This window comes from Lutjanus erythropterus, chromosome 9 (genome assembly GCF_056507025.1).
Source record: "Lutjanus erythropterus isolate fLutEry1 chromosome 9, fLutEry1.hap2, whole genome shotgun sequence".
NCBI classification, from domain to species: domain Eukaryota; kingdom Metazoa; phylum Chordata; class Actinopteri; order Lutjaniformes; family Lutjanidae; genus Lutjanus; species Lutjanus erythropterus.
This window is the reverse complement of record NC_139325.1, coordinates 8,189,363-8,199,921: the sequence shown is the minus strand read 5'-3', so window position 1 is coordinate 8,199,921 and position 10,559 is coordinate 8,189,363. Positions and strand designations below refer to the sequence as shown.

At 40.5% G+C, this 10,559-nt stretch overlaps 1 protein-coding gene across 1 annotated transcript; it reads right to left on the bottom strand.

Moving 5' to 3' along the window:
- Positions 1 to 252: 252 nt before the first annotated feature.
- Positions 253 to 10,543, bottom strand: fbl (fibrillarin rRNA 2'-O-methyltransferase). Its single transcript, XM_084726027.1, has 9 exons — positions 10,396 to 10,543; positions 6,772 to 6,861; positions 6,463 to 6,618; positions 6,270 to 6,364; positions 5,895 to 6,065; positions 5,431 to 5,563; positions 4,298 to 4,410; positions 3,038 to 3,183; positions 253 to 503 (listed from the first exon to the last, which is right to left on the bottom strand). The coding sequence occupies exons 1-9, from the start codon at positions 10,403 to 10,405 to the stop codon at positions 479 to 481; spliced, it is 939 nt and encodes a 312-aa protein (XP_084582153.1). The 5' UTR covers positions 10,406 to 10,543; the 3' UTR covers positions 253 to 478.
- Positions 10,544 to 10,559: the final 16 nt, after the last annotated feature.

Here is a 10,559-nt window from a genome sequence, read left to right as displayed (position 1 = left end):
AACAGAGGACTGCAGCCATTAATGTAGTTTTGACTGATATCTCAACAGGATATGTGGTACAGGTGATGGTCTTGAACTGACAAGGGGCCACTGTACCACCAAAGACTGAACTGTCAGCCACCTCTGGACATGTCTGCTGCATCTGGACAGTGTTCATGAATATTTGTCTAAATACTAATAGTTTGTTTCCAGTTTAAATGTTAACTTTTCATTCATATTAGGTTCTTCAGTCAAAGATTGTAGCCAATCAAGAACAAGAATCAAACATTTTATTAAAACAAAATTCTTGGTCATGTCAAAAAATACATATAAACCTTTCAAAGTATAAACTGTTAAACAGTACAACCATTCTGCTTCACACTGTCAACACAAAACATACTATGCATGTCAAACTATAAAGGAGAGGACAAAATCAGACAGTATGAAAAGTAGATGGTGGTTACATGGTGATCAGTCTCCCTGAACTTTCTTCCACACTTCATTTCTTCTGTTTGGGTGGAGGTCTGAGGAGAGGAAGAAAGGAGCATGTTAACACAATATGAAAAAGAGGAGCAACTATATATAGAGAGAGCTGACTGCAGCAGTTTGGGAGGGTCTGGATCTATGTGTCAACCTGTCACCATAACTCAACTCTAGGAACGTTAGCAGGAGGGGGAACTTCTAAACCTCCCAATCCTCATCATGTAGCTCTCGAGCAGCACCGTTAGCATTTGTTCCCGTCTGTTCACTTGTTTCAACTTCTCCACATTTCATGTGGAAACCCTGGTTTGCTCTGCCAAACTATTTCTATTGGTGTATGATGTTACAATGTTCAGTCTGATTTGGAAGAGAAAACAAATGTGATTGGTAAAAATATTACATTATTAAATGTGTTGTACACATCCACCAAATTCACAATGAGGGATTATTAGCAACACTGCAGGTGTGCTCAGGTTTATTACCAAATACAGCGCTTCAGATTATTTGGTTCGTTTCCAGCCTGTCTGAATGTCCGAGTGCTCACCTTTGAGCAGTCACTCCTTTGTAATGAAGTTAGCATTTTCTCAGTTCCCAGAAAATTACTATGAAAAACATTTGAATATTGAATGAGATCATAAATATAGTGTGTCATTAGTTATTATCTTGAACCTTCTATTAAAACCCTGAGACACAGCTGTGGGAAGGAGATGCTGAGATGGACAGGCCAACCTGACAGCACTGTGTCCTTTAATTACACTTAGCACCTATTCTATCAATCAAAAGGAGAAATTTTATTTTCTTGTGTCATATGTGGTGAACATTTAACTTTAACCGTCCACCAGATGGAGCCGTTTAACCCAGTTACTGCAGGAGCCGTCTGCAGGTGTTGGTGGTGCCACCATATTCAACTCCAGCAGTAATGTAGTTATTCCCCTTCAACCAAAACATATGGAGCTTCAGGAACTCAAACTCACTTTTGCACACTCTAGCTTCATTTTCCACCACATATGAATGACTGGGAACATTAGATTATTATCAAATTTAAAAAAAATAGAATGGGACAAATTATATAGATACACATGTGTTGGGAAAACCCTGAGGCAAGTTACAAAACTCTACAGCTAACGAAGTTCTTTCAATTCTGAAAGACTGGAAGGGAGATCAACTAAAGCCCAAGTTATGGGAAAAACACTTAATTAGAATGAGCCTGGGTTTTGCCACAAACCTCAAAGCTAGCCAGTTGGCGTTTGCATCAAATTTGCTAATGACAGCTCAACGCAAACCCGATTTTGAGAGTTTACTTAACACACACAACTTGAAATGTGAAAAGAGATGAGTGTTGGGCAAAACTTCTCCTGTGTGAAAATTAGGTGTTGTGGGACGGGCTTGGGGAGTAACAGATGAGGATACAAAATGGTAAACGTATTCCATTAGTGTTGTGGAAAAAAAATTATCTAATTAGTTATTTAGTAAAAATGGGAATTACCACCTTTTAAACACACTTTAAAATAAACAATATTACTACTATTATGTGCAGTGTGCACACATGTCAACACATGACAAGTGTCACAACACTCTGGTCTGAGTGAAACAGTCAATTCATTATCATGACCTCTATTAATAGAAAATTCTTCACCGAGTGGAAATTTAACATTAGTTTGTCTTAAATCAGACAAGAAGAAGAACACCACAGTAACAGTTCTGTCTCCAGCTGTGAAAATATTGCCATCATCCAAACTCAACGTCTAATTTAAAGAAACATTTACAGGTCAGGGCAACTGCTAATGTTAGCTACACAGACATCCAGTTATCTAGCTAACCTGCCAATACTACTGCTGCTGCTGAAAAATACTCTGGACTGTAGGAGAGCAGTTTACCTGAAGTTTGACTGTGAATATCATATGTTGCCTAACAGAGAAAATTTAAATGTGCATAATTACTGCTATTAATCTGAATGTGCATTTATTTTGCGCTACGGAATATCTGGACAAACAATTTTAATAACGATCATAAAACATTATATTAGGGTAAATAATTTCACCATTTTGTATTGAGGTAATGCAAAAGTAACTGTAAATAATCAAATTAAATTACCACAATATTGTGATACTTTGATTCTGTTACTGATTACTGTTTTTTTTTTTTTAAACAGATAATCATTAATTGTATCAGATTAAATTTTTAGAGTAACCCTCCTGGGCTTGTAATCTGAGCAATTCCAAAAGTTAAACTGGTGATGGTTGACACATAACTCTCACATACTAGGAAAAACAAAGTTGACAGGTTGTTCTTTGTTTGCATACAGATCTTATTTTTAACTGGCTAACATATCCACTGGAACTCTGTCTGGAAAAAATGTAAACGGACTCATTTCATCTGATTTCAAGGAGAATCTGATTTGGTGGCAGAGATTAAAAACAACACAGAAACAGCCAATCTTCTTGTGGATGGTCTCATTTTCCTATGTAGGTCATATAGAGGCATCAGCATAAAAATGAGCCTGTTTCATAACCAGTTAAAACTCCTTATATTAGCTTTAATTGAGCTGGCCAGGGAGAGCAGTCTGATATTGGTGTACCTGTATACGCCCACGACCACAGCATGGTCTCTCTCGTATGGCTCCAGTGTGAGCTGCTCCTGTGGCTTCATGTTCTCAGCACTCATCTTCTTCACTTCTGAGGCAAACACTGCCTCTGGAGCTGCTGTCGAGTCTATACAGTTAGCCTGAAGTAAAGAAAATACACAGTTAATAATACATTCAGTATGACCAAACACCAACTGATAAACAGCCATAAGCAGCCATGGATGTGATCAGAGGTCAGAGTACTGTTCTGTGCATTAGACTTGAGCGGTGTCAAGGTATTACGGTATACCAGGGTATTTAAAAATCCCCAAAGTATGATACAATACCTTCATAATAAATGTTATCTGAAACACTGAAGTTGTAACTGTTGTATTGATGGAAAATATAAAATGAAATGAATTTATAACTAATAAATTACTAAATACTTAATTCATTAAAAGGGAACTTAAGTAGCCGAAGAATTATTTGGAGGTAGGAAAGAGGTGACTGACCTGTCACTTCTGCTCTATAGCCTAGGTCTCTTTGCTAATTAATCCAATATAATTAGAATCATGAAAATATTACCACATAACTAATTTGACACGACTTCTTTCAAGTATAAAAGCACAGTCGTCTCTGTTCAGCCAAATACATATGTTGGTTATCTGCCACAGCAAATGTCATCTGGTTCTTTAGCATCAAGCTACAGAATAATGGTGCTCATTTTCTATGTATTCATTAATCCATAGGCCATTAAGTATTTAAAATCAGCATGATTTACCTAAGAAAGCTAATCACACATAAGTCGAGGCATTGTAAGGTAGACAATATAATATATACTACAATGACTTCTATCACCAGTTTTCAATCACTGTTTTTTCACACAAATGCCTTCATATACCATACACCCAGTGAAATGTCAGAAGGAATGAGAACAGATACCACCCAGGCCTACTGCACATTCATTTATAATGTAAGCAACAACATCCCAGTTTTTGGCTCCCAGTTCCATTCAGTCCATAACTCAGTGATAGAGTGGAGTCCAATCTGATGGTTAGTGTCAAAAACACTTAAAAAAAGTGGATGTATGTGTTAAAAACATCTGAAAACAGATTTGGATATTTATCCAGCAGATAATCAATTCATTAAAATAGCTGTGTCAACATACGTGTCCCAGTCAGACTGATCACAGCTCGATTTCACTGTCACATATCATAGCCACACAGTAACTGAAGTCAGTAATTTATGTGTTACAGCCTGGAAGAGGCAGTGTACCTTGATGGAGATAACAAAGTGTCCTCCGTTCTTCAGGAAGTTGTGAGCGTTCAAAGCAACAATCCTCGTCTGGTCAGGCTGGGCAACATCAGCGAAAATCACATCCACCATACCTGAGGGACGGACGCACTGTTACTGTCTGGACACACAGCAGCTATGTGCATATTATGTTGATGTGGATCTAGTCTGACTTAAGATGTTGGAGACAATTCATGCTTTAATCCACTGTCCATTTTCAATGAGAACAATAAGCAGATCTATCAATCTACAGGACCATGTTGACAATAAGTGTGTCCTGTGTTCCACATACAAGATATTACTCCAACCCATCACACTGCTGCACTGGATTCAGAAAGAAAACTCGCCAACTGGTCCAGTTTAGGCACACCCTCAACTATTCTGTTTGCTCAGACACAAACAATGATGACAAACATTTATTATTGATCGTTTCACAAATAATAAAATACTCTAAAGATATCTCTTCTTCAGAAGCTGATTTTGCTGCCAGTTGTGTTTGCTAATGTTACTGGTTCAGGGAATGAATGGATTTGACCAAATTCATCAAAAGTCCCAGTAAAGATCAGACAAAAGGGTTCAATATCCTGAGTTTGTGAACATGGTTACAAAACAACAAAGGGTTAAACTTAATTGGCTGTGTAATTATATAGTGAATAGTGGATTTTTCAGTTGCTAGTTGATTGCTGAGTTTCATTTGTTTTGGGTTGGTAAAGCATGCCAAACATCAAGACATTAAGAAGTTATGGGCAGAGGACGGGGTATTTGCACATGCAGCCACAAACTTCTGGTGGGTTGTGGGTGATGATTGAGAGGGACTATTTTTGTACAAATCTATACATTTTGGGGTTTTTTTGGTTCACAGGTTCAGTATGTACAACAATGACAACAGACTTAACAAGTATGACTCTACTGGGGTCATGGTACACATATATACATATTAAAAGTCCACATACATCTGATAAAACTTGATCCAACACTCATCCTGGCTAACAATATGGTCAAAGTGTATTTGTGGTTCAGTTGTTGGCTCGAGAACATACTGGTACAGGAACCATGACAACAATACTAAGTGTCTGATCTCTGCAGTGTTCCTGCTGTAGGCCAGGACCACTTACCAACCAGCATGCGGTATTTGTGTGGGTGCCGGGCGTCCTCAATGATAGGAATGATGTTAGTGCGCTTCTTTGCCACATTAAGAAGGTCACGACCTGATCGATGGGAAAACTCCACAGCATAGACCAGCCCTTCCTGTAACACACGGGACACACATTACTTCAGTGGACCCTTTAAACTTAAAGGTCACTTTGAGGAAAACACCAAGTTATTATTAAATTAATGTGAGAGTCAGCTTAATGTTATATTTAGGTTCAACTGTGCCTTAGAATTTATCTTCAGTCTCATTTAAAGGGTTCAGCACAGACCCAAGAAGTTATTTCAACACTGAACCCTTGCTAACATCCACCACTACCACCACCGACCCACCCACCCATGAAGCTTTGGTGACTCCTCGTGGGGGTCAGGATCCCTAGGTTGCAAAGCAGTAATTAAAATCTAAGGAACCAGAGTGTGTAGTACTCACCGGTCCAACTATGTCAGAAACGTGGGACACTGTGGTGCCAGAGGCAGCTCCCAGGTACATGACCTTTGCTCCAGGCTTGATATGGATCTGGTCTACTCCTCCCAGGATCGCTGCTGCCAGCTTGGAACGGAACGGATTCCAGGCTCTGTATTCAATCTTAGTCTCTCCTTCCTGACAGACAAAGAAGTAGAAAACATTAAAACCCTGATCCAGAGACAACAGCTGCCAATTTCACAAGATCACAACTCTTACAGACTTCAGCTCTGATGTGGAGCTTCATATCTGACATAAATAAACATTCTGACTGTAATGCAGTATGGATGTGCTGCTGCCGACACTGTCTGACCACTGTGCTACTGTCAAGTACAATCTCACCTCCACACTGATCCTCTTCTCTCCATATACAGACTCTCCCACCACCATGTTCCTGGTCACCAGGGCATCCTCCTTCCCTCTGGAGATGAACACTCCTGAGTGCACACACACACACATACCGTGAGTGTCTAGCGGACACACTATTTGAGTAAATTAAGCGGTGTCCGAGCAGCCCAAGAGGAGTGATACAAACCTTCATGTCTGTGTGGCTCAACCAGCACCTTCTTCCCTGCTCCAAAGCCTCCTCTGCCGCCACCCCTCCCTCCTCTGCCTCCTCTCCCTCTTGGGGTGCCTCTGCCACCTCCCCGGCCTCGAAATCCTCCACCATCTGGGGACTTAAATCCTCCACCTGAAAAACATTATAATAGAGCCACTCAGGTCAAAACTATAAAAACATCTCATGTCCTGCAACTGCTTGAAAAAGCTGTTCATTTGATCAGTTACAATGATGTACATGTGATGTTTAACACTTTATACTCTGATCCACGTCCTCCAGTCTCACCTCGTCCTCCTCTGAACCCTCCTCGTCCTCCCCGATCACCAAATCCTCCTCTGCCTCCGCCTCCACCTCGTCCGCCACGAGGACTGAACCCTGAAAAACGAACACAGTTGGATTTAAATATGTGCATCATAGAGATTGTCTTCTTGTACCCAGAGTTTTCAGTATTGTCACATAAGTCTATAATATATTTATCGCATAATTAAAAGAAAAGGCGTGAAAACATGTACCTTATTAAATAATAAAACTTATGTGTACAATGTATGTGTATGTAACACAGTGAAGTCACTGCTTCCACACATCTTCCAGCTGACACTCGAGAGTACAAGAGGAGGTGAGAAGAGGGGACAAAGATATCACCAATCACTAAACAATGGGCGGACGATGGTCGGTTGGAAAATTTTAGCATACTGCCCAACCCTACCACAATCTGATACAGTGTTGAGGAGGGCTGCATGTCATGGCAAAAATTACATAGACCGATATTGTGATATGACAATTAGTGACAATTATTTTTCGGGATGACACCTTCTGATTGGGTGGTCCAATGGTTGGTTGTCATGTTCTTCTCTGACCCAAGTTCTTACTGTTGGTTGGTACGACAGACCCCAAAAAACGGAACATCTGAAGAGCAAGATGTGTCAGAAGATGCTAGGGCATCTCTGTCATACAGTACATCATTATAATGCTGTTTTCTCACAAAAAATTGCAGCTTCTGTGATTGGGATATTGTATATTATTACAATTGTAATAATTTTTGATTAATTGTGCAGCCCTAGTATGGAGAAAATTTTTGCCACCATATTCAATACATTGTTATATCCCTAGTGCATTAGCTGACTTTGGCTCTGTCAGCACCATATTCTGCACCTTGTAGGCCCGTGCGGTTTCCCGATTCGTACATTTTCGTTATGATATGAAGTTTTCATATACCGGCGAATAGCCCAAACAACGCCTGGAACACGCGCGGTGGGAAAGTGTTTCAGTGGGGACCCATTTCACTGCTGCACACCAACACCACAGGCGTGCTTCCTGGAGCGCGTGCACTAGGGATGTTCATGGCGACTAATTTCCCTGTTGATTTAGACCAGTTGACTAGTCTAACACTAAGAAAACACTCCGAAAGCAATTAAAATTTAGCAGAATCTGTTCATTTATAATGTTACACACTGTCCGAAAAAAAATACTGTGTATTAAGAGCCAATTGAAGACGTTAATCACAGTCTACAATCACCAAATCGTACTTTAAATGGCGCTGAAATGCATTAACGAAAAACCACTCTCCCACCTGAAACTGGTCCAAAATGCAGCAGCTAGGCTTCTTACTGGTTTTAAGAAATGACATCACCCCAATCCCGGCTTCCCTCCTTTGGCTTCTTGTGTGTTTTAGAATTGATTTTAAGATTTTACTGATCACCTGTCCGAGGAGATGAGGCTGCAGAATTAATGGCCTCTTTTAAATTATTTCTTAAAACCCATTCTCATAGACTTGCTTTTATGTTATGTCATTGTCTCTTTTCAATATAGTTAATTTTATTATTTTATTTGTACTTACTTACATTGACGTTACATGATGTCTTATTCCATTCCTTTTACTATCTATATTGACTTGGGAATATCATGTTAAGTCTCTGTGTTCCCCTGCCTCTATATTTTAATTTATTCTTATGGTCTTGTTTATTTTGTTTACCGTTTTGTATTGTTTTACTATCTTTTGGTGTTTTGTGCTTGTGTCTTAGTTTTACTTCAATTTAAGCTTAATTTCATCTTGCTCCTGTCTGGCCTTTTGTTGTAGCTTTGCCTCCTGGGTATCCTGCTCTTCACTCAGATTTTAAAAGTGCTATATAAATAAAGTTGTTATTAATATGGTTACAAACTGATCATGTTTTAACCAGGTTTAGGGACAGAAGATACTTGTTAGAGTTTGGGAAAGACCATAGGTTCTGTAAAAGTGATCTCTCTGATCCCTGCACAGGGTGTAGTACCTTTCAAAAGTACAATGCATACTGTGCAGTGCAAACGAGACTTAAGCTCTTCAATGCAACCATCCGTTTCCTGCACAGAGGATGAGACAGTGGGTCTGCTTTATTTCGGTGCACCACTTAACACATGGACAGGAGCAGGAAAACTGTTTAAATGAAGTGTAATCTGTCAGTCAGCCGCAGCAACCATGTGGCCATCAGCTGACAAAACAATGTCAGCCTCCAGGGAAAATGTCATGGGACAAATCATTTCAAACGTCATGGACTTCAGGGCTGCAGCTTACTTTCACTGTTGATTGAGCTGACATTTACTTTCTCAATCAATCAGTTGTCTAATCTATAAAATGTTGATCAGTGTTTCCTAAAGCCTGTGAGGTTCTCAAATCTCTTGTTTTGTCCACAACTCAAATATATTCAGTTCACTGTCAGAGAGCAGTAAAGAAACCAGAAAATATTCACATTTAAGAAGATATAATCAGAGAATTTCGATTTTTTTCCTTAAAAAACACTGATTCACCAGTTATGAAAATGGTAGGCAGTTAATGTAATAGCTGATGCTTAATCATTGCACCTCTAGTGAATGTTCAATTTGATGAAGCTGGAGTGTCTTCAAACAGTTGTGTGTCCTGTGTTTGTGTTGGGAGGTAGGGGGCGGGGTGTCAGCTGAATGGAGGGTCGTCGCATTATATATGACGTGCAGACTCCGCCCACTCGGTGATGGTGCTGACCCAGCGGCAACGCGGCTGCAGTTTACTCTTACCGTTTCTACATCACACTAACGCGTACACGCGGGTTTTTAAACAATAGACACACTGAAAACAAGAGACCGACCCCTTTCCCACTGCCAGTAGACCCATTCACGCTCCGAGCCTCAGAAATAGTTTTTTTTACTGTGTCAGTGTTAAAGTGTTGAGCTTAGAGAACCAGAGCTGAAGACCATAAATAAATGTGACCACTGCAGGGCAGTAGACTCGAGAGGGACGCTGGTTGGACCCTCTCCCACTGATGAAAAAAGACAGAAGTTAGCGGGTGTTAGTGGACTTTTTGTCCAGCGTAAAAGAGGCTTCAGCTTTTATATTAAGTGCTAGTACATCCCCGAAAGAACACAGGATGTAACAAACAACATTAAACCAGTTACACAGTTCTGTAGTCGCACCCAGGATCTGTTTAGAACAATGTAGACGTAGACCAACAAACACACAAGGCTCAGACCAGGAATAATGCTCACACAGTTTATCATTTTCCTCAAGTTGTAACCTCGCGGTAGCTGATCCACACAGATCTGTGAGAGAACGTGTCTATGGTTCTCTTGTTGTTTGTTCTGCTACTTGGAGCTTAACACGTGTGTGTGCACAGTGTGCTGCTGGAGGACGTTCATCGGTTCACGCTGAACATCATTAAACTAACGTTAAAACAACATTAGACGTGAGCTGTAGCCTGAAGAAAAACAGACTTGGTATCAGTTTGCTCTGTATCGTTAACAGTTTAACAGTTGAGCTGAAGTTGAGGTGAGCAGGGCGGCGTGGCGGTGTAGGCCGAACACGCAGCACCTTTAACTTCAAACACCGACCATACACCCTGACAGAGTTAGTTTAACTCTACTGCATATCACTCACACAGATAACACGTTGTGTCTGTACTGTACCTGGCCGCATGTTGTCTGTTGTGAAGCGTTAAATGGACGCTGCCAGCTGTATTCTTCTCTTCTCTTCGCTGTGACTGCACGCAGCAGGCGGACCGACGCACTTTAGCACATGTGCAGCTCCGACAGCAGCACTTCTACTGCCGCTGCTGCTCCATGTGCGACTA

Bases quoted from the DNA above. Each gene is read 5' to 3' on its own strand.
- fbl (XM_084726027.1), bottom strand. The intron at 4,411-5,430 runs GTAAGTGGTCCT...TCCGTCCCTCAG, and splicing joins CAAATACCGCATGCTGGTTG to GTATGGTGGATGTGATTTTC. The intron at 3,184-4,297 runs GTACACTGCCTC...TCTTTACTTCAG, and splicing joins ACTTTGTTATCTCCATCAAG to GCTAACTGTATAGACTCGAC.